This window comes from Taudactylus pleione, unplaced genomic scaffold (assembly GCF_031769625.1).
Source record: "Taudactylus pleione unplaced genomic scaffold, aTauple2 ptg001990l, whole genome shotgun sequence".
NCBI classification, from domain to species: domain Eukaryota; kingdom Metazoa; phylum Chordata; class Amphibia; order Anura; family Myobatrachidae; genus Taudactylus; species Taudactylus pleione.
The window spans coordinates 7,915,727-7,940,663 of NW_028286386.1; the positions used below are offsets into that span (position 1 = coordinate 7,915,727).

The window sequence follows — 24,937 nt, forward strand, 5'->3', positions numbered from 1 at the left end:
TCAGGGCCAAGGGGTATTATCTGAGAAGTTGCGGAGTTTCAGCATGCAGGACTTGACTCTGATACAGGATGATGATGCCATGAACTTGCAGAGTCCCGAGCCTCGGTTACGTAGTGCTTCCAGTGGACTGGTGGAAACCGCTGTGGCTCCAGGTATAGATCTAATAGATCTTTGATTAACAATACAGAGGAGAGCTTACACTGAACCAGTCATCCACATGTGTGTAATGTAACTGTCCTAGAAAGTATAGATATCAGTGATGGTAAAACACACCTAGATATCAGGATCACCTTATAGCAGCAATTTTTTTCCCTTCATCTTGAAAATAGATACTGGACCTGAACTCATCATACACCTAAATCTTACCATAATTCTAATAAATAAATGTGTTATTAAAATTAAGTTATAAAGCTCTAAACAAGATAATGTATATCACAAACAAATTAAGACAAAGGGACTGATGCAAAGTTGCTTGTAAAATGAGTGTACTTTAAAAAAAAAAAGTGTACATAAAATAGTGTATATCTATCCAAATGTAGAGCTCAAGGTAATAATAATATATGTGTCTGGTTTATTCCATAGTCACTTACACCCCACTTATCTCCATGTTGTAAACTATTTATTTTATGTGCAACACAATGCATTTGCTATTAGGCAGCAAAAAAAATACAAATTTACAAATTTTATAATACAGTAGAAACTGTCTTGCATATACAAAAGAGAACATGGTCACAGCAGCATAATTTATGACTGAGCAAACAAGGAACGACAAATCAATGTCAGCATAGAGTTCCAACGCAGAAGGAGAGCGTAACCGCACAGAACTATATATCAAACACAATATATGTATTATTTATTTATTTATTACCAGTTATTTTTATAGTGCACACATTTTCCGCAGCTCTTTACAGGCGAATATTTGCCCATTCACATCAGTCCCTGCCCCAGTGGAGCTTACAATCTGTGGGGTCTATTTACTAAGCAGTGTTAGGAGACTGAGTGAAAAGTGATAAGGTGCCAGCCAATCAGCTTCCACCTGCCATCTCACAGGCTGTGTTTGAAAAATGACAGTTGGGAGCTGATTGGCTGGCACCTTATCACTTTTCACTCTTCTAACTCTGCTTAGTAAATAGACCCCTATATTTTTGGAGTGTGGGAGGAAACCCACGCAAGCACAGGGAGAATATACACGCTCCACACAGTTAGGGCCATAGTGGGAATACAATATTGACCATAAAATCCTGACTACAATGTGCAGAATATGTTAATACTCAACCAGACAAAGTGTACCCAGAAGGTGCTCTAATTATTTGTGCAGGGGTCCTGATAATATTGACAACAATCCCTTACACCATCAATCTTTTAATAATACTGAACTACAACTTTTGCAGTGGTTATGATTATTCCTACCAGGGATAACAGTAAATTACCTTCTATGGATTATATACTACAGAAATAATTATTAGCTATTATAACCTATTACCTAATATTAGAGACAGGTATCTACTCAACATGTTTTTAATTTGTCTTCATGTGTCACTATGTTTAGTCATTAATCTCTTCTTTTTTTTCTACACCAATTTTGGGTCACGTTGTGTGTTTTGGTTTATATATATTTATTTATATTTCTCCTTAGTTCATTGTCCATTAGTGTTAGTGTCAGCATTTACAATTTTAAAGCATACCTAATAAAGTATATTATATTTCTACTTCAGGGTCCATAGGGGTCCACAGGGTTGTCCTTGGGGTATAGCTGGACCTGTATCCACGGGCACCATGCAGTTAAAGCTTTTGCTGCTCCCAGGATGCACTGGGTTCATCCTCCTCTATACCCCACCCCCGAGCCACAGGCACCTCAGTTTAAGTTGGTGCCCGGCCGGAGTCGGGTCACCGTTAGCGCAGGGGGCTGATTAGCAACCCCTAAGCTTATTTTATTTTATGAGTTTTTTAGTTTTCTTTTACTTTTAAGACTCTTCAGAGCGACAGCGTCGGACTGTCCATTTGATGTCCAAGCTGCCGCTCCTGCACCCCACTGGCACCGCGACACCAGTACAGATCTGGGGATCGCAGCAGGTATATGCAGTCGGCTGCCTCCGGGGTCTGGGGACAGTACCTCGCAGGACCACTAGACCACCAGGGAGTAAGTTGCCGGCAGCGGGAACTGGCGTCCCGGGGGTTAATTGCTAGCCAGGGGAGGCAGCCTTCCTTGTCTAGTGGCTCCTCCCTTTCCGCTCGGGTCAGGCGACGCTGAGCTGCATTCCTCCTTCAGCCACTCCTCCTCTGAGGTCTCCGGTGGCCATCTTCCCTGGCAGCATCGCAGATCTCTCAGGCAGCCTGCGGACCGGTCCCCCTGTGTACCTCTCCCCTGCTAAAGGACAGCGTACACAGCACTATAGCCCTCCCAGACACTGAATCTGGGCAGGTTGATTGTAGTGACAAGGTTAACTTCTGCATTGTATGTGACTTTTGCTAGTGCTGACTGTCTGTGCTTTATTTCTATTTACTGTCATTCTCCTTCGGCCCTGGCATGTGTGTGGGAAGGGCTTTTCTAAATTCATGTATTTGTGAGGTCGGTCACATACAGTTGCGTGCTACACGGTACCATATCTGTGGACCTCTGTGCTGCATGCTTGTGGATGCGCCAGGAGTGTGCCACTGGACTTCCCTATTGTGTTGATATTTATATCTGTATATATATATATATATATATATATATATATATATATATAGAAAAAATGGATGGGTACAGCGCCAATCTTAGCAAATTTATGGATTTATCGAACAAAGAGATGAGCTATCAGCTGTTTAAAACTGGCACCTCAGCCTGTAAATATTATGGGCGTCAGCTATGGGTAAATAGGACAATACTAGTGCAAGTATTTAAGAAACAAATAAACAGAATTGGAATTAACCCTTCAGCGACAAGTATGCTCAGTGAAATAAATATTAACTTGTGAATAATAAAAACAACAACAACCAAATCTGGATATAAAGTGTCTAGTGCAATCAATGTAAATTCATGACGTGCAATAAATAATTAGTCAGAAAAACAAAGATAGTAAAAAAGTGCCTGTGCGTTATCAATAAATAAATAATTAATTATGTAAACAGTTGAGGTTCTGTGACAAATACAGCCCTATAAACTGAGATCACTTAGGATAAAAGTGCCAATGCAATGAGATAAAAATCAAGAAAATTTATTTTTAAAGACAAATATCTGACCATTACACCTATACACTATCCCCTTGATGAAGTCATAGTACGAAACGCGTTGGAAGTGACTGCTACCTGTCTCATGAACTTCTGAGAGAATTAACTTTTCTACGCACTCAGATAAGCTGCTATTGTTTACAACCTATTCTCTCTTTTTTCTCTTTTAAATTATTTATGCTGCATTTTTTACTTCTATGTTGGTTCATTTAAATTTTATTCTTTGTCTTTAAAAATAAATTTTCTTGATTTTTATCTCATTGCATTGGCACTTTTATCCTAAGTGATCTCAGTTTATGGGGCTGTATTTGTCACAGAACCTCAACTGTTTACATAATTAATTATTTATTTATTGATAACGCACAGGCACTTTTTTACTATCTTTGTTTTTCTGACTAATTATTTATTGCACGTCATGAATTTACATTGATTGCACTAGACACTTTATATCCAGATTTGGTTGTTGTTGTTTTTATTATTCACAAGTTAATATTTATTTCACTGAGCATACTTGTCGCTGAAGGGTTAATTCCAATTCTGTTTATATATATATATATATATTTATATATATAGATTTTATCATGTCTGATGAGGAAGTTGAGCGCTCCACAGCTCCCACTCTGCTCTCCTGCAGACGCTGCGCTGCAGGGGTAAATATGGAGGATTTAACACAGGATGGGTCGTGTGTGAGGTGCCGTCAGTTACCTGGTGCCTCTAACCCCCCAAATTTGAGACAGGACCATCCTTGGGCGGTGTTTTCTCAGGTGCTGGATTCTATCGCGGACCGTCTGGTGGTCCCGACTGCTATCCCTCATAGGGGGTTACCCCAATCAGCCATCTCCCCTTCTCAGGGTATACCGCAGTTATTGCAGTCTCCCCCTGGGCCTCAGACTGTTAATCCATATGCCTATGTATATTCATTCTCCTCCGGTGAAGCAGCAGTCCGTCATTCCCTTTCAGGGTCTCCCGCAGGCGGGTCAACCACCATTGGTGGATGTGTTCTCCAGTTCAGTCCAGAGTTTGGAGGCCTCATCTTCAGCCTTTCAAACTATGTTATGTTGATCATATGGCAGAGGCCTGGCATTCGCCTAGTAAGAGGTACCAGCCGCAGAAACGTTTAGCATCTAGTTATCCTTTTCCTGCAAGTCATTGCAAAAAGTGGGAAACCCCGCCTGCGGTGGTTTCTCAAGTTACTCGATCCCAGAGTGGGAGGCCGACTTCTTCAATTCGCCCAGTGCTGGTGCAATACCACCACGGATGCTTGGGTATGAGAAGTGGTCTCTCAGGGGTACGCCCTTTCCTTCCGTCACAGACCCCCCCAACAGTTCTTCTGCATGAGTCTTTCTCAGGACAAGACCAAGGCCTTGCAGATTCAGGAAGCCATAGAGTCCTTGCTGAAAGCAGGGGTCGTTGTTCCAGTTACGCGTTCTCAACGCGGGACGAGTTACTACTCTTCTCTGTTTCTGGTTCCGAAACGCAATGGGTCTCATCGGCCTATCCGCAACCTGAAATCGTTGAACAAGTTCCTCAGAGTGTCCACATTCAGGATGGAAACTTTGCATTCCATCATTCTGGCTATGGAACCGGGGGATTATATGGTCTCCCTGGACATCCAGGACGCCTACCTCCATGTTCCTATAGCACCTTCACACCAGCGGTATCTGAGGTTTGCTATACGTCAACTTCACTTCCAGTTTCAGGCTCTGCCCTTTGGCCTTTCCACGGCTCCAAGGGTGTTCACCAAAATTATGGCTGTCATGGCTGCCCATCTGCGCAGCCAGGTTAAATGGCTTCTGCCGTATCTGGACGACCTCCTATTGCTGGCAGACTCTCCGGAGGTACTTCTACAACATCTGCACCTGACGATTGCTTGTCTGCAAGTGCACGGGTGGCTGATAAACTGGAAAAAGTCCTCCCTGATTCCGTCACAAAGGATGGTTCATTTGGGAGCCCTTCTGGACTCTTGTCAGCAAAGGATCTTTCTGACTCCAGCAAAGATTTCCTCCCTACAACTACGAGTGAGCAGTTGTCTCAGGAGTTCCCAGGTGTCGGTTCACTCGGCAATGAGGGTTCTGGGGTCCATGGTGTCGGCATTCGACATGGTGGAGTATGCCCAGTTTCATTCCAGGCCCCTGCAGGGGCTGATTCTATCCAAATGGAACGGGTAACCAGACCGGATCAGGACTCAGATGCTGGTGTTGTCTCCGGAGGTGCGCCTGTCGCTTGTCGCTTCAGACGCCCCTTTTGGATCCTGGACTGGGCTCTGCTCATGACAGATGCCAGTCTCCGGGGTTGGGGTGCAGTGATGGGTCCACTTTCACTTCAGGGCCGTTGGACGGCGGAAGAAGTGGTTCTTCCCATCAACATTCTGGAACTTTGGGCCGTGTACAGGGCCTTCCAGTTGTCCGGTCACGCTCTTCAAAGAAGGGCCGTGAAAGCTCAGTCCGACAACGCCACCGCGGTGGCGTACATCAACCGTCAAGGAGGGACTCACAGTCGAGCAGCGATGTCAGAGGTGTCACGCATCTTGTCTTGGACGGAGTGCCACCCTCCGACCATCTCGGCAGTCTTCATTCCAGGAGTCCTCAGTTGGGAGGTAGACTTCCTCAGCTGTCACGATGTGCATCCCAGGGAATGGTCGCTTCACCCAGAGGTATTTCAACTACTCGTGGACAGGTGGGGACTGCCAGAGGTGGACCTCATGGCCTCCAGTCACAATCACAAGCTGCCCCTGTACGGGTCCAGGACAAGAGAAGCAGGCACAAGCCTTGCGGATGCGCTGTCAGTGAAATGGACATTTCAGCTGGCATATCTATTCCCTCCGATATCCCTGCTGCCTCGGGTCCTTCGGAAAATCAAGCAGGACGGCGGCACACTTCTGCTGGTGGCTCCGGCTTGGCCCAGACGTCCTTGGTACTCTGATCTTCGTAGTCTCTCCATCGACGCTCCGCTCCCTCTGCCTCAGCGTCGGGACCTGTTGTCTCAGGGGCCCTGCCTTTACCCGGATCTGGGTCGTCTGTCTTTGTTGGCGTGGCTCTTGAGACATCCATCGTAAGGTCCCGGGGTTTTTCCAGCTCAGTCATCAGCACGATGCTACAGGCGCGCAAGCCTGCTTCCGCCAGGATTTACCACACAGTGTGGCATACTTATTTTCAGTGGTGTGAGTCCAGAAACTACGATCCTCAGGCGTTTCCTGTTTCTAGGGTTTTGGCGTTCCTTCATTCTGGTTTGAACCTAGGCTTACACCTAGCTTCTTTGAAAGTTCATGTGTCTGCACTATCTGTTTGGTTCCAGCGTAGGATAGCTACTCCGCACCTTTTTCTAAGCTGTTCTCAGGATTCAGCCTCCCTTTGTTCCCCCAGTGGCTCCTGTGGAGCTACGGGCCCTGCAGGGTCCTCCATTTGAACCTCTTGAGTTGGTGGAACTCAAATGGTTGACAGGTTTTTCTCCTGGCGATTGCTTCGGCCAGAAGGGTGTCAGAATTGGGGGCGCTCTCCTGTCCTCCTTTTCTGATTTTTCACCAGGACAGGGCGGTGCTTCGCACTCACCCGGGTTTTCTACCTAAAATGGTTTCTAAGTTCCACATTAATCAAGAAATTGTTATGCCGGCATTTCAGTCACCTGATCTCTCGGCTGGTGAGGCTTCCTTAGATGTGCCCTGACGCACCTGGCTTCATATGGGCTTTGTGGCTGGTCACCGGTTTTCCGTCCCCCTTTCTGTCAGTATGGTTCTTGTGTGTTCCAGTCTTCCTTCTCTCTGTTTTTTTTCCTCTCCTCCGGCCTTGGCTACTTACCAACTGAGGTGCCTGTGGCTCTGGGGCGGGGTATAGAGGAGGATGGACCCATTGCATCCTGTGAGGAGCAAAAGCTTTAACTGCGTGGTGCCCGTGGATCCAGATCCAGCTATACCCCAAGGTCAACCCTGTAGACCCTATGGACTTCGTAGAAACAGAGACAACAAAGGTAAGTTGTTACCATATCTCTTGTTTTTATTTCTACTCTAATAATAATAATATTGACCTATCAGGAATTTTCTTTGTTTTGGAGTTTTTCCAATACATGTAGTTGTTGTGTCAGCATAGAGTTCGTAAACAACCAATCATAAGCGGTTTTCTAGTGTTGCCCACTGTCATCATCATCAACTATTTGAACCTGACCACCCACAAATATCACAGCTTACCAAGGTTTATATACTTTTTTTCTTGGTTTATATGTGTTCACAATTGTGCAAGCCCTTACACGCTCCAACTGTATAGTTTTCTCAAGGCGGTGGGGAAATTGCCAAACACATTACTTTATGTAGAGCCATTACACAACATAAACATGATTGTATGGAGGTAAAAAAAGGATTACTTCTTGACCTCTTAAAAATATAATCCTTTGTCTGTAAACAGGCTTCCTTATGCTGATACATTATGTGTTGTTTTAGAGCATATTTCATATTACATTCTGACTTGGGGGGTTTTCCACCTCAGTAACTACATCATTTTCCCATTGTATGACAATGCCACGAAATAGAAGTGTAAGACATCAATTTATCGTCATTGATTGGAGTAATGTTATCTTAGTGACATTACTCCAATCAGATCAATAAACAATACAGTAGATGACGTATGCCATTCAGACACCCCCACATCTATTGTATGATGTGGAATTTCCATGGAGCCGCTACTTTTGGCATCGCTGTTTAGAAACATTAATTTATATAAAACACTCTTTTCTTCTTATAGGGCTAATAAAACTTTATAATAACTGTTTTCTGACAATATGTGCCATACACCACATGTGGGTTCTGCATGACCTTCATGTTATTGGATAATGCATATCTATAATAGGAACTAACCAAGAAATATAGAACATCAATAATCTATACTTACCTACTTTCTGGCTGCCTCCTCCAGGAGGATGGAGCATGGCACGGCCAAGTGGACGGTGCTGTACTCGTGATGGCGTGATTGCATCATTGTGGCCCTGCCTTTACTATATAATGTAGGGATTTCCAGGCATTGTAAAGCAGGGGGGTGAGCTCCGGGAGAGAGTTGCCCTCTGTTCTGGATGTCCAGGAGAGCCCCCTGAGATTTAGGAGTCTCTCGGACTTTCCGGGACAGTAGGCCAGTATGTCTGTAGCTTCTAATGGTGATTTCATATAATGTACGTTGATATCCCAAATATGGCTATATCCAATGACCATATGGGTAAATGAAGCTCTTCTAAACCAATACAATATTCATAAATTATAGGCAGCATTTTTACCACATTACACCATGTCTGAAATAATAATAATAATATTAGCTACATCCAGTGGGAATTATCGTAAAAAAATATGATTTCAAAATAAACACTCCCAGGGATGTACAGTGCCCAATGTGTAAATCCATTTAATTCATATTTGCATCATCCTTCCTCCAATAGTTTATAATAAACTTATCTCACAATAATTTCTAAGAAACCAATGAGGGCACTGTCTTACCTTTCCTAAGTGTTGGATCTCTTGGAATGATTTTTGGGATTGCTATAGCTATAAACCTTATGTCGTAATATTGTGATTCTATTTATTGCTAGTAAAATGCTGCAGCAAAGATAGAAGATTTCCATCTGATTTGTGTTTTGTAATTTTGATTGTATTTAATTACATTTTATATGGTAAATATGACTGTCGTATTTATTAATAACTAAGTATACTATTTTCTGTATATAACTGTTCATTACATTATTATATTGTGTACAAATAGGGTAATGCGAAATTTGCATTTACTACTATAAACCACATCTCTATGCTACCATAGGGTGTCAGTATACATATTTGTTAATCCCGATGTACACCTGATGTATATTAAAGCGAACACATGCATGTAAATGCTCTTCATCATGTATGCATCTTTTCTGTGTACGGTTGGGACATAAATGCATCTGACTCAACATGAGCCCCAATGTGTTCACTTCCTCTTACTGTGAGACTATCCACTTTTGGGCCACGGTGGGTGTTGAAATGTTGTATTATGTTTTGATTTGACTTCTAAGTTGATAATATTTTGATGGTGTTTCAAACAATATCGTCATAGTTCCCTTGTGATGTGGCCGACATATTGTAAACTCCATCTTCAGCCATGTATATAAATCACATATTCTATATTACAGTTTATGAAACTGGGAAACTTTCACCTGATGTTGAGGATCTCAATTCAGCTCATCTCTTTACTGCCAGTTATTTATATAGCAGCGCTTTACAGAGAGTATTTCAGTCATTCACGTCAGTCCCTGCCCCAGTGGAGCTTACAATCTATATTCCATAACACATACACACACACACACACGCACGCACGCGCGCAAAGGTAAATTATTGTCAGGAGCCAATTAACCTAGCAGTATATTTTTGGAATGTGGGAGGAAACCGGAGCACCCAGAATAAACCTACGTAAGCACAGGGAGAATATACAAACTCCACACAGTTAATGCCGTGGTGGGAATCAAACCCATAACCTCAAAACCGTTAGGCAGTAATGATAACCATTACACCATCTGTGCTGTATACACAAAAAGAAACACAGGAGCACAACTCCAAATTAACTGATTGTATATAAATAAATACATTTTTGCACTGAATAGAGGTTTTTGGCATAATCTTGGCCAACGTTATGGGCCTACCCACCACATCCGGGTAACCTCTGTCGGGTACGTCCCTAACATACTAGGGTTCAAATCCAGAGCGCAGGACACCCCCAAACTAGCCCAGTTAGGCCTCCCCAAGACACCGCTCCTATAAGAAAGGTGAAGTGTAAAAGAAATAGTTAAGAGCAGCCGCAGCTGCATATAAAGAATAAAAATAAAAAAGTGAAATATATAAAAAACAGACAGTGAAGCGTTAAAACGTGTTGAAGGAAAAATGTGTTATACTGCGGTGCACTGAGGCAGATCAACCAAAGCAATCCAGGAGAACCCACTCCCCAAAAATGAACCAAAGCTGCACTACACAGTCTAAATATTTCCAGGACTTACCTATATTGTGCCTCTGACTGGTGTGCATATTACTTTGCCAGACTTCATGCTCTAAACCAATGTTCTAGGGGTGCTAGTCTGAGTGGAAAGTGTCTCAGGCTTTCCAGGTGTGCAAAGCAATGCCCTGATTGGATTCATATAGAAAATGGGCCTCAGACTGCACACCCTGAACATATATATATATATATATATATACAGTCAGGTCCATAAATTTTGGGACATTGAAAGAATTTTCATATTTTGTCCTCTATTCACCACCACAATGGCTTTGAAATGAAACAAACAAGATGTGATTTAACTGCAGACTTTCAGATTTAATTTGAGGGTAATTACATCCAAATCAGGTGAACGGTGTAGGAATTACAACGGTTTCTATATCTGCCTCCCACTTTTGAAGGGGCCAAAAGTAATGGGAGAAACTAAACAATCCTAAATCTAACTTTCACTTTTTAATACTTTGTTGCAAATCCTTTGCAGGCAATTACAGCCTGAAGTCTGGAATGCATAGACATCACCAGACGCTGGGTTTCATCCCTGGTGATGCTCTACCAGGCCTCTACTGCAAATGTCTTCAGTTCCTGCTTGTTCTTGGGGCATTTTCCCTTCAGTTTTGTCTTCATCAAGTGAAATGCATGCTCAATCATATTCAGGTCAGGGGATTGACTTGGCCATTGCATAACATTCCACTTTTTAGCCTTAAAAAACTCTTTGGTTGCTTTTGCAGTATGCTTCGGGTCATTGTCCATCTGCACTGTGAGGCGCCGTCCAATGAGTTCTGAAGCATTTGACTGAATATGAGCATATAATATTGCCCGAAACACTTCAGAATTCATTCTGCTGCTTTTATCAGCAGTCACATCATCAATAAATACAAGGGAACCAGTTCCATTGGCAGCCATACATGCCCACGCCACGACACTACTACCACCATGCTTCACTGATGAGGTGGTATGTTTTGGATCATGAGCAGTTCCTTTCCTTCTCTTTTCTTCCCATCACTCTGGTACAAGTTGATCTTTGTCTCATCTGTCAATAGGATGTTGTTCCAGAACTGTAATGGCTTTTTTAGATGTTGTTTGGCAAACTCTAATCTGGTCTTAATGTTTTTGTGGCTCACCAATGGTTTGCATCTTGTGGTGAACCCTCTATATTCACTCTTGTGAAGTCTTCTCTTGATTGTTGACTTTGACACATATACATCTACCTCCTGGAGAGTGTTCTTGATTTGGCCAACTGTTGTGAAGGGGTTTTTCTTCACCAGGGAAATAATTATTTTGTCATCCACCACAGTTGTTTTCCATTGTCTTCCGGGTCTTTTGGTGTTGCTGAGCTCTCCGGTGCGTTCTTTCTTTTTAAGAATGTTCCAAACAGTTGATTTGGCCACACCTAATGTTTTTGCTATCTCTCTGATGGGTTTGTTTTGATTTTTCAGCCTAATGATGGCTTGCTTCACTGATAGTAACAGCTCTTTGGATCTCATATTGAGAGTTGACAGCAACTGATTCCAAATGCAAATGTCACACCTAGAATCAACTCCAGACCTTTTACCTGCTTAATTGATAATGAAGTAACGAGGGAATAGCCCACAACTGTCCATGAAATAGCTTTTGAGTTGATAGTCCCATTACTTTTGGCTCCTTAAAAAGTGGGAGGCACATATTGAAACTGTTGTAATTCCTACACTGTTCACCCGATTTGGATGTAATTACCCTCAAATTAAATCTGAAAGTCTGCAGTTAAAGCATATCTTGTTTGTTTCATTTCAAAGCCATTGTGGTGGTGAATAGAGGCCAAAATATGAAAATTCTGTCAATGTCCCAATATTTATGGACCTGACTGTAATTGGTGGTGCTACCTGTGGAGACAATTGATATATACACAAAAAGAAATACAGGTGCTCAACTCCAAATTAACTGATTGTATATAAATAAATACATTTTTGCACTGAATAGAGGTTTTTAGCATAATCTTGGCCAAGGTTATGGGCCTACCCACCACATCCAGGTAACCTCTGTCGGGTAGGTCCCTAACATACTACAGTTCAAATCCAGAGCGCAGGACACCACCAAACTAGCCCAGCTAAGCCACCCCAAGACACCGCTCTAATAAGAAAGGTGAAGTGTAAAAGAGATGGTTAAGAGCAGCTGCAGCTGCATATAAAGAATAAAAATAAAAAGTGAAATACATGTATAAAAAACAGACAGTGAAGCGTTAAAATGTGTTGAAGGAAAAATGTGTTATACTGCGGTGCACTGAGGCAGATCAACCAAAGCAATCCAGGGGGACCCACTCCCCAAAAATGAACCAAAGTTGCACTACACAGTCTAAATATTTGCAGGACTTACCTACAGTCAGGTCCATAAATATTGGCACATTGACAGAATTTTCAGATGGTGAATAGAGGACAAAATATGAAAATTCTGTCAATGTCCCAATATTTATGGACCTGACTGTATATTGTGCCTCTGACTGGCCATAACCTTGGCCAAGATTATGCCAAAAACCTCTATTCAGTGCAAAAATGTATTTATATACAATCAGTTAATTTGTAGTTGAGCACCTGTATTACCATCTGTGCTGTACAAGTTTTGCTTTGGCCTATTACCAAGTCAACAAATGTAAACAAATAAGATTATAATATACATCCACTGCGCATCCCTTCTTCAGATTTGTGTTCTGTGTGGCTGTCCCTTTCGAATAGTCCTAGTTATAGTAATATGCTAAATGTCTCTGGTATGTGTTCTATATATGTATATATATTTATTTGATATATTTCTTGCCTGCACCATTGAATACACATCTCAAGAATGACACCATTGCTCCAACTGTTTCAGGAGTTACAATTTATTGGATGTAAAACACAGTGCGCAAGGACAGATAAAGAGCTTTCCTCAGACTGTTTTAAAAAGAACCACTAAATATAGAACACAATATCATTGCCCTTTGCAGGACTCTCACTATTGATTTTGTATTTGTGTTTCTGCTGCTGTCACCAGGGTATCGTTTATGTTCTGATATTGGAAACAGCCACTGGGATTCACTGCAACCTTTATTTGCCTTGATTCAGGGCTTGTCCAAATAACCATTTAAGCTTTGTCCTGCTCCAATATATTTTGCAAATAGCCCATGCAGAGGAGCCGTAGAGCATTTCTGTCCAGTACGCCAACATGTGTTTTGTGTAAAGCATCAAAAAGGATCTAAAGAACCGGTTTAAAACCTTTCTGAAACGAATGAGCTGTTAAACATTTTATTCATGCGGGGACATCTGCTCCGATACAAAGCTGTCCTCATGAATAGTAAAAATGACTTATCGCTGATGATCGCATTGGCAAAAGACTCCACTTCTGCATCTCCCCCAGCTGTTTCCTTGTGTGTACATGACCATAGATCAGCTCATGAACCCATGCTGAATAGGAAGGAGGAGAGGGATTAGAAGATATCTCTCTGATGGCTCTTTGCATAGGAGAAAGCTGATAACGCCATCCTCAGATGCTGGTAGCAATTGGAAACAAAGCTATGATTTTCGAAGCTTGTTAAATTGCCCAAGATGACCGCTCCTAAAGATAGGGATGGCTGTAGTCATTGCGAAGGGTTGGCGGTCTAGTACTACATCAAATTATGGTCTATGAAGTAGGCAAAACCAGAGCTGGTGGCTGCCAATCATAAAATATGTGGACAGACAGAAGCACATCCCTGTCCACCACCACATAAATGAACCTAAGGATGACATATAAGCACAATTTACACAAATTTCTCAATAAAAATCTTTTGGCCTAGGTGATGATACTCTAGGGCGCCGTGATTCAAAAAAAGTTTAGTAACCACTGCCTTAAGCAATATTTTACATTGAGAAACTGATGTCCTTATGTTATTGTTATGTACTAAGGCTACATTATTCTCCTATTGATTGGGAAGTTATTTGTCTGTTATTGTTATTTTACTATGGCTACATTATGCTCCTATTGATTGGGCAGAGTCATCAATACAATTCTTTGTCTTTTTTCTGCTTTCATGGATTCTATGTAAGTTTACAGTGCACAATTCCAAGTATTTGTTTGTTCATTTACATATATTTATCTCGCTGATTTTATTGAGAAAGAAATACAAAAATAAGAGTAAATTGAATTGGTAGAGGAAAGTAAATTGTGAATAATGATATTAAAGATAAAGTAAATATAGCCCTGTAGCTGCCACCAAAACCCTTATCACAAGATACTTTTTGCTCCTTAATGCTGGGTACACACTTGGGGATATATTGCTTGTTATATTGACAAGCAGTATATCGCCAGTGCATCGGTGGGTGTGTACACCCGATATGTCTGTGAATTACGTCATTCACAGACATATCAAGTCAGCCTTGCAGCACTGCCAATTCCAATAAAGCTGAAAGATGTATCACTGCATCTGGCTGTGTACGGACGTTCCACCGACCACCCATACGCTGGCTGCAGGGACCGCCGATACTTACACATCAAGTGGTCGGGCAAATTTAAATGCCTGCCCAATTGTGATGCCAGCCCAGACACATTGAGCGGCCGTTATTTTTGAATAGAGTCATTCCACGTCAGTTCAACCAGGCGTGTCCACTACCCATCTCAGATTTTTACAACATTTTTTTAGTGAAGAGAGGATGTAAAAAAATACTATTTCTGCCAAATATCTCGACTGTCTGATTTAGTTTCTGAAATATTGATTTTTCAATTTATTAAACTATTTAATAATAGCAGCTTATTTATTTAGTTTACTTGAAGTATCACGTGTGTTTATTAAGGAATCACTTAAAAATGTGGACCCCTAAGGTAACTTTTCCTCTTGAATCCAAAAATCCAAACCAAATTACTTTATCTGCCTTATATTTTGAGTTACAGCAAAAATTCAAGATTTTGGAACATATTTAAAAACACAAGGTTAAATCAACATTAGGTATCCCAATTTGTTTAATAAAGGTATACATTACTACTACAAAAAAAATCAGCATGGTACTGTGGGCCTGATTCAGAGCCGGACGCTCTGACAGAGCGCTCGCTCTGAATCAGGGCCGGCCCTCTGGTTTTTTAGAGCGGCCTCCTGGCCGCTCACATAGCTGTGGGTGACCACCCACAGCTATAGCGAGCGGCCAGGAAGATGGTCGCGATGGTCAAGACCATCGCAGCCATCGGGCTTGCGACGAGACCCTCGTTGCCGCAAGTCCTAGAGGGCTTTCGGCTCTATCAAAGCCGAAAGCACGCCCACTGACATCGCTTGTGATGTCAGTGGGGCCGGCCCCAGACAGTAGGCATTCCCATGGGAATGCCTCCGTCTGGCCAGCCACGCCCCAAGGCCGCCCACCAAAGGGGGCATGCAGTCAATCAACATCGACAGCACGCCCCCTTTGGTACGAGACCTGGAGCGACGGCTTGCCCATCGCTATCCGGGTCTCGCGCATGCGCACGACGGAGCCGGCTCCGTCGTGCGCATGCGCACTGGGCCAACATCGACCCGCTTGCAAGCGTTCAGCGCTCGCGAGTGGGTCTGAATCAGGCCCTCTGTTTCATGGTGGATAAAAAAAATAATAAAGTTGACGTTCAATTACTATTGTACCGCATACATAATTTACACAAGAAACCATGAAATTTTGATATTTGGCAGAAAGGTTTTTTGACATCCTCTCTTATCAAAAAAAAAAAAAATCGTAAAAATCTGAGATGGGTGGTGAACATTTCATCGATCAGCGACAATGTCACTGGACGCATCTGCATGTCATTTTATAACACAGTTTCCACTGTATTGGACACTGTATTATAATAAGACATAATAGCTGTTAGATTATTTGGAGTATTTAACAACATATTTAAAAAAAACATTCTATGAACATTTTAAATATTTCGCCGACATGTTTTGAGTTATCCTGATCTAGGTAACTTTTTGTTCTGGAATCACTAGCTAAGTGATTTTATTTATACATTTTGATATTAGTGTTTGTTTATGATATATGTATGTGTTCAGTACAGATACGGATGTTCTTAGATTTCATTAATAAATGTTACGTTTTAACTCAGACTCGTACATACAGTAGAGTGCCCCTAAACTGTAGAGTACTTTTTCTTATTGATATTTCAATATTACTGATTTGACTCTCAAAAGTGCACCTCCACAAACCTATATCCTTGCACTCTGGACAATTTATTTACTGTGGATTATTTCTTTATCATACCATCGTAGCAGTTATAAAGTAAAACAAAAAAAAAAAAGAGAGAGAGAGCGCTGAATTCAGCAATTAATATTCCTATTTTTAATTAGTACATTCACATATAACAGTTGCCGGCCAGCAAAATACAATACAATAAATAGTTGATAATCTCCATCAAAAATTGTATACCACACAGATAAAAAAACTCATACAGAGTCAACAATAAAAAAAACCTGTTTTAAAAAGAGGAGTAATTAAACTAAAACAAATAATAGATGTTATAAATAATTGTCACTTATTTCCAAATAGAGTAGTGTCTATTCAAGATTAGCCACACAAAAATTGCAACAATGTGCAAACAGCAGTTATAAAGATACTTGTGTAGCAATAAAATTCCTTTTTGTTCTAGGATGAGTTGATACACAATATTTAGCTCCTTCTGTTTGATCTAGTGCAGAGCTTTCTAACAACACTCGTTTTCCATTTGAAATAATTAAACTGTTTCACCTGAGAATCAGCTTGAAGCGGCTTGATGATTTTTATGGTGTTTGCAATATTGTTCTCATTTGTGTTTCAGATAAGCACAATATTCAATATAAATAGGCAATCAATAGTCCCATGATTTTATATATGGATAACTGTTAGGTTGTAAATTTGCCTAAAACAGTATCTTACAAAGCTCCTGCAGTATACAGTTTTTAGCAGGTATCCCTCATGGCCATGTGGTAAAAAGAGAAAAAAAGTTAAGTGCAATGTTCATTTACCGGGATGTTGAACCCGCAGGTTCCAAGGATCCACCAGACAGTCAGCCCGCTGCTGGAATCTATTACTTGGTCGCTCGTCTCCAGGGTTTTTTCTCCTGTTCCCTCTGAGCGTACACGGGCAGGTATGAGGTCTCTGCCGAAGTCACCTGGCAGCTTGACCATAAGCCCGCTATTAGCACTCAGCGCTTAGTCACTCGTCTCCGGAGATTAGAAGGTGTTTGTTCCTTTGGGCAAATGACTGGTCAGTGTGGATCAGTGTTAGCCGGCACCACTCGTATAAAATGCGTTTCTCCGCCTCTAGATTCGGCGGCTTCCTCAGTCAGTCAGTCAGTAATGGAAGCCACCGAATCTCTCTCTCTTTTTTTCTGTTTTACTTTATAAGACTAGGAGGTTTTTTTGAGTAGATCTCCAACTGAGAGAGCTGCAGACTCAGCAGTAAATTGATTGTCTTTTTAAATTCTAAGTTATATGATTTAAATCCTAGTTTCCTAAATTAAATTTCATACAAGATTGGCGCCAGGTATATTTTGTTTCATCGTAGCAGTTACCAGTGATTCTCAGTGCACAGGTTCCTCCTCTCCCTTGTTCCCTATGTATTACAGCTTTGGTAAACCCAAAGAATGTCCACTTTTTCTATCATTATTAATAAACCAATTTGTGGTCATGGTTTTCCATAATCATGTTGTTGTCTGATTCACAATGAAAACTAAAATATTTAGCCTGACCAGTTTTTATATATATATTTTTTAAAATGTAGGTTTATATGAAAAACCATTAGTTCAAAATGGTGTTAGATGTTTAACTAATACCTAATGTATAGAATTAATATACAGATGTGTCATCATACATCTAGGCTCAATAGGCCACGCAGCGTAACTTGCCTGGCGTGACTGAGCCGCCAGGTGGCATGCAACTCTGCTAGTGTTGGGCATCTTTTTTTTGCCGAAAATGCTGCATCTAAGCCACAATGCTTAGATGCAGCAGCAGACACGTGGACACACCAGCAGACTGTGCTGATTCATTTGATATGTGACACTTGTATACCTGTATGCACCTGAGTCTATATGAACCAAAACTGAACTTGGAATGAAAAAAGCTGTGTCCGCTACATTGTAGCACTTTGTATACAGATTCAGAGAGTCAGTCACACACATATATACAATTGTCACGTATCAAATTAATCAGCACTGTCTGCTGATGCATCCTATTGGCATTGCTTTGCAACTTAGATGCATGTTTGGACAAAAAAAAACAGAGTGGAAGCAGAGTATCACGAGAGCTGGCACTCCGAGAGGGGCTTTTTGGTGCAACTGCAGCAATGTTGGGTAAATATACATCTGTAATAATCTCATCTCTGCTGTTTATGGGAAACCAGTAGATCATCAGTATCTGATAGCTATGTATTGTTATGATTATTGACTATTGATCTTTAAATCTTTTTGAGAGAGAGTGACTTCCAGTTGCACGTTCTATCATTTCCTTATGTCTGCAGCTGTATTCCAGTCCCATCTCGTGTTGCCACCAAGTGTAAACCTCTGCTCTTTGTATACAGCCCCATCTACTTGGCTAGCTCCTGAGGAACAAAAACACAGTGCGAAGTCAGATGGAGAACAGTCAGATGTTAAAACCGAACAGTCAGATGAAGACGCCATTGACAAAATACCAAAACGTACAGGAAGTGTTAAAAGTGTCAAAAAAGTTACAAAAGTGGAGGTATGTGTTTTTATAGTAAACATTATTATTGACTGGATGGATAGAAACATGTTCCATAATGGAAAGATTTGTGTAACAGGATGGTTGTATAGATATTACAGCATGTGCTATAACATGTAACTTTTTCTCTGCTGCTTTACTGTGCTGTAGATTTCTGCAAATACCACTCCCCACGATGGGCATGTTGTGACATTCCATGGTGATATAGGAGGAGATTTATAAATCCTTCTAAAGAGGACAAGTAAAGGTATAGTCCATAGCAGCCAACCAAATTATAGCTATCATTTTATAGATTGTACTAGATAAATGACAGCTATATTCTGATTGGTTACAATGGTAAAATTTTCACTTGACCTCTTTAGAAGGTTTGATAAATCTCCACCACATCCATATTGCATGCACAGCTCACAGGGAAAAAAACAATCACGATTTTGATTATATAAATATGGGAGAAATGATGTAACATGTGGTACTAATAGAGTGTAATGAGGTGCAGCTTCTCTGATAAGTAGCAAATCCTTCAGATATGACAAGGAAAAAAGAAAATGTGCAACCTCTAGTAATCCACAGGCCTCTTGTAATATAACAAGTATGCAGCTTATTAAACCAAATTGAGTAAAAACATGGATAAAACCACAAAAGGACACATTGATAGGATAGAGCAGTAATGTACATCGTATCCATGTAATTGTAAATGTAATGTTCCTATAAAATCGCTAAAGGATATTAGAGAGCTCCTGAATATAAAGCGTGGTAGAGTTGGCACGGGGTTCCATGGTCGGAACTTCTATCCGTGTGAATTGGGGTTCGCGGTAGTAACAGCTGGAGCTCATTATACAAACTTGGCTGCCCAGAAACTGAATATCAACTTTACGGTCTTCACTCTGTGGAATATCTGGTGAGGCACATTCATAGACTATGTATATTGTTGCTGGGGGGTTGGGTTAGGTATGATATCACGGCTGTCGGGATGCTGCTAGTCAAAATACAGACAGTGGCATCCCGACACCCATAGGAGTGAAGGGTGAGTAATTTTGTAACCCCTACCCTAACCCACACTTCCCGGTGCCTAACCCTAACAATCCTAACCTAGTGCCTAAACCTAACCTCTCCCTCCTGCACACTAAACCTAACACCCCCTACCGGTGCCTAAACCTAACCCCCCCCCCAGTGCCTAACCCTCCCTCCCCGGTGCCTAACCCTACCCCTAGTGCCTAACCCTAATCCTACTAGCTAATGCTACCCTCCTCCTGCACCCCGATATTTACCTTTGGGATTTTGACGGTCGGGATACTGGTGCCGGGATCTCGACCTGTCGGGATTTTGGCGCCTGTATTAAGACCGTTGGGATGCCGACTACATCCCGTTGCTGTGTTGCAATAAATTTTTTAGAGTTAAACCTGGGAACTTCCGTTGGGCAGGCCTTGAATGCAACCACATTATTACCTGGGCTACTCGAGTCTGTGTGTATTCACTGGCTTTCGAAACTGCATCCTTGGGTCTTGAGAATACACTCGGCGCTGGACTTGTGGGGATGAGGACAGGAGTGGCGTACTTATCATCTCGGCCTCACTATCTCTTTATTCATCGGAGTCTGGCTCACGTTGCTGAGCATGTGGCCCTCTGCCATCTTGGAGCCACAGTGTGTCCTGTTGCGGAGGCCCAAGGTCTTCCTACTGCCGCCTTGGGAACTGGAGTGCTGAGAGGATGTCACAGCCTTGTCACCATCATCAAGCCATTCCTGGCTCGTGGTTATAGAGGAACCTACCACGGAGACTCTCACTACTACACTTTACATCTGGCCACTCTGTGCTTTTATCTTAGGAGCCCTGTTGAATTGCCCTTCTACCTGTTTTTTGTTTATGAAGCTGCCCAGTGGTGGGTGTCTCCTTTTACCGACATGAAGCTGCTCCCTGAATTCAAACTCCAGTATTTACTGTTTATAATGTTAATTTGCTTTTTGCCATGTCTCGCAATGTTTGCATGATGTAATATACATGTTTATGTTATTGTCCATCTACTGTACATTTCATGACCCTGTTCTTTGCTTTATACATTTACATTGCTGGTTATGGCCTCCACCAAGAAATCGGTTAAAACTAAGTAATCGGCTGTCAGTTCATCAATTGTATGTAATCCTCCCCCTTCAGATTCTCAAAATGTCTTGGGGTCTCCTCATGATTCCCTTTCTGTTTTCCTGTTTACGCCTTTTGACCCGTCACATTCTGTGTCTCCAGCTGCCCCCTCTGCTACAGCAGCAGCTCAGGAAATGTTAAACCGATTATGGAACAACAATTTAAAGATTTTCAGTCCCCCCTCACCTCGATGGTAGCTCAGTTAGACTCTAACATCAAACGACTCACTGTGGTAGAGCAGTGACAGCCAATCCTCATCAGCAGCTCAAGTCTCTCCTTGATAAAATTGATGACTTAGAAAACAGAAGTCATCGTAGTAATTTTAGGGTTATAGGGATGGGATGCCTGAATCGGTTTGGGGCCCAGCCTTGTTAGACTATCTACAATCAGGCTCTGGGAGTTATGCTCTCTAATTATACTACCGTATATACTCGAGTATAAGTCGACCCGAATATAAGCCGAGGTACCTAATTTTACCACAAAAAACTGGGAAAACTTATTGACTCGAGTATAAGCCTAGGGTAGGAAATGCAGCAGCTACTGGTAAATTTCAAAAATAAAAATATACACCAATAAAATTACATTAATTGAGGCATCAGTAGGTTAAATGTTTTTGAATATTTATTTCAAAGAAAAACAGGAAAAAGCAGTTGTGCTGCTCTGGATAACAGTGACCCCACTGTCAGGATGTGCACATTGCAACTAGTGAGGGCATCTTGGCTTCTCATCAGCACCCTTCGCCGCTAACTGCTCTGGCGGGGGGGGGTTGCGGGTGCCGCTCACCTAGCTCACCCGGAAGCAGACAGAGCAAATGGCTCCACAGGGGAGGGCGGGGGCTTGCGGGCGCCGCTCACCCGGAAGCACACAGAGCAGTGCAGGTCACCAGCGCAGTGGAATTAGACAGGGCAGCGTACCCCGGGGATATCTCACACTGCTACCGCCGGTCACCTCAAGCAGGTACTTTTCATTGTGGTCCTGGAGCATCACTCGAGTATAAGCCGAGGGGGGGCTTTTTCAGCTCAAATAATGTGCTGAAAAACTCGGCTTATACTCGAGTATATACGGTAGTCTATAAGTTTTCTGAAACAAGGATGAAAACTGTCATACTCTGTTAACTTTTATGTGCTAAATTCAGAATATGACACTAAAAATGTTTATCACGTAATTTTTTAGATACAAACAAAAATATCCTAAAAATAGCTTGACAATGCTTAATAACATATGATGTCATCTGGAATTGAACTATGGGCCTGATTCAGACCCGCTCGCGAGCGACATTGCGCTCGCAAGCGGGTCGATGGTGGCCCAGTGCGCATGCTAGAGCCGAAAGCACCCTTGGGCTTGCGGCAACGAGACCCTACCACAAGGGTCTCGTCGCAAGCCCGATGGTCGCGATGGTCTTGACCATCGCGACCATCATCATGGCCGCTCGCTATAACTGTGGGTTTTCACCCACAGCTATGCGAGCGGCCAGAAGGCCGTTCTGAAAAACCAGAGGGCCGGCCCTGATTCAGAGCGAGCGCTCTGTCAGAGAGTCTGGCTCTGAATCAGGCCCTATGTCCCTTTTCACGTTGAATTTATTTTTAAAAATGGGCATGTGGAATAGCGATTGCAAACAATATGTATTATTAAAATTCTTATTTTGCCAAAACACTTAATATTTCTGACCCACTCCCATCTGCCCCATCTGTGTTAAGTGGCTGTTGAGAGGGTATTCATGGAATGTAGAAAAGATAATTTACATTGGTAAAATATATATATTTTTTTAAAAAAACACAGGACTATGACCTAAAACAAACTTTTTGCTACCAAATTTGTGTTCAGAGATTTAGTCAAAATCAACCTATTTCAGTCATGTTGTCGAAAAAGAGTTTCAAATTGTTAACTAGTGTTATTGAAAGGGCGCATAGGTTGGGGCATGAACAACATGCTGCTGATACTCGCCCTCAACCAGTTATCAGTAAATATCTGAATTTTGGAATAAGAAGTTGGTTCTGCGCTCTTATAGAAAATTAGATTCCTTCCAATTAGATGTTCATAGGCTCTCAATATTTCAAGACTATTTTGCCTCAGTTTCTAGGAGGCAGAGGGAGTTCTCTCATGTATGTACATTTCTTTTTGGCAATCATATTCAAACTACCCTTTTGTTCCCCCACAAATGTAAAGTAATGGTTGATGGTCACCATCATTTGTTCTAATTTTTGATCCTCAAAAAGCTCGGGAATATGTGCATATCCTACGTATTCCATGATGCTCACTCTTCAGACTCACACACATGATTATTGCATATGTCAATATGCTTTTGCTATTGTAAAGGGACCAATGTTCTCTATTTTCTTATATGTTTTTGTTTAAGGGTAATCAACAGGCTTGTTCCAAAATTCTCAAACCCAAAATAGTGCCCTTTCTGGAGTCTCTTTTTCATGGCATTTTGAGAGATCAGCTCCCCTTTCTGAATTTTAACAAGGCCCGAACAATAGTCATCGCTAAGTCTTCTAAGAATTCTGAATTGGTGACTGTAGTCCGACTTTATTATTAAAGCCAAAACTCATGACCCGTCGTCTCCAGTCCGTACTTCCTCACATCCTCACTAGCCACCAACTGGGCTTCACCCATGTTAGATTCTCAGTGTAGGGGATATGGACTGACCTGGCAGCTATAGTAAAATATCCTGCCTCTACTTGTCCTGGCCTGGATATGCTACTTAGTTTAGATGCTGAAAAGGCCTTCTATACTGTGTCTTGGTCCCATTTACTGAGAATCTTTGAGACTAGAGTGTCTAGTCCTACCCTCTCCCAATGTTTTTATTATTTGTACTACGTCTCTGAAATCTTAATGGTGAACATAGCCCTCCCGTCACAATGACTAGAGGCACGTATCTGGGGTGCCTCCTATCCCCCTTATTGTTTAACATAGCCTTAGATCCTCTTGTTATGTATTCTACAGTCATGGGATGGCTTTGCTGGCATTACTCTAGGCACCAGGGAGGCTAAACTTGCAGACAACCTACTATTGTATATCTCTAACCCTGAAGCCATGCTGCCTAAAATTTTGGATCAATTAACAGTATTCTGTCTGGTGTCTGGGTTTAAAATGACTCCTGAAAACTCAAAAATCTGAGGCATTTTTTCTAGGTCCTGCAGTCAGACCTTGGAGCCATACAATCCAGTGCAAATGGGCTTCTAAATCTCTAACTTAACTGGGGGTTGCTTTTCCACGCAGTATCTATGACTTGTATGATCTTAGTATGAGGGATTAGATTGAGAGTATGCTCGGTGAATTGTCTCGTTGGAAGCACTTAATGCTTTCTTATTTGGGTCGTATACATTTTCCCCAAATTCTTTAATTTCCTAAGTGTCTTTATCCCTAGCAGAAGTTGCCCATCCTTTTAACTACTGCTGATGAGCAGCTATTGTATGGAGCTATCCGAAAAAAAATGCCCACAGATTGGTTTGTTGAAGCTTCAGCAGACGCCGACTAATGGGGGTGTTAATCTCTTTATTTAAAACTAAATATTCATTACAGGGTTTTCATGGTACTTGCTGCATAATACAGATTATTACATGGACTCTCGTATTGATCAATCTTTCCTACCAACCCAACATAGGCTCGTAGAGTAAGTAATTTATAATCCTTTACACAGACCTCTTAGAATACAGGATATTAGAGAGAAATATTCTATCCCACAGTTTCAGACTTTAGCACTATTTGATGCCCAACACTACGTGACCTTGGTGGTTTGTACCCTTTCACCCGATGACTAGTCTAACACGCTAGACTCTCTATTGGCCCAACCCTTAGCTGGTACAAAGGCTTTCTCTCTTCATTACAAGCTTTTAGATACTCCTCTTGACCATACTAAGATACGTACTGGACTCTCCTTTTGGCTGGTGATGTTCACTTACTATGGTCAAGCTCTGTCCTATTCTCGTTCGGTCCTCTCATCTAGT

At 41.8% G+C, this 24,937-nt stretch overlaps 1 protein-coding gene across 1 annotated transcript in view; it reads left to right on the forward strand.

Annotated features, from left to right (window-relative positions):
- REEP2 (receptor accessory protein 2) overlaps positions 1 to 24,937 on the forward strand; it is a 66,698-nt gene that overhangs the window by 26,902 nt on the left and 14,859 nt on the right. The window contains exons 6-7 of the mRNA XM_088465418.1: positions 5 to 152; positions 18,692 to 18,852. Of these exons, the coding sequence (XP_088321544.1) occupies positions 5 to 152; positions 18,692 to 18,852 (309 nt within the window). The remainder of the gene's footprint in view (positions 1 to 4; positions 153 to 18,691; positions 18,853 to 24,937) is intronic.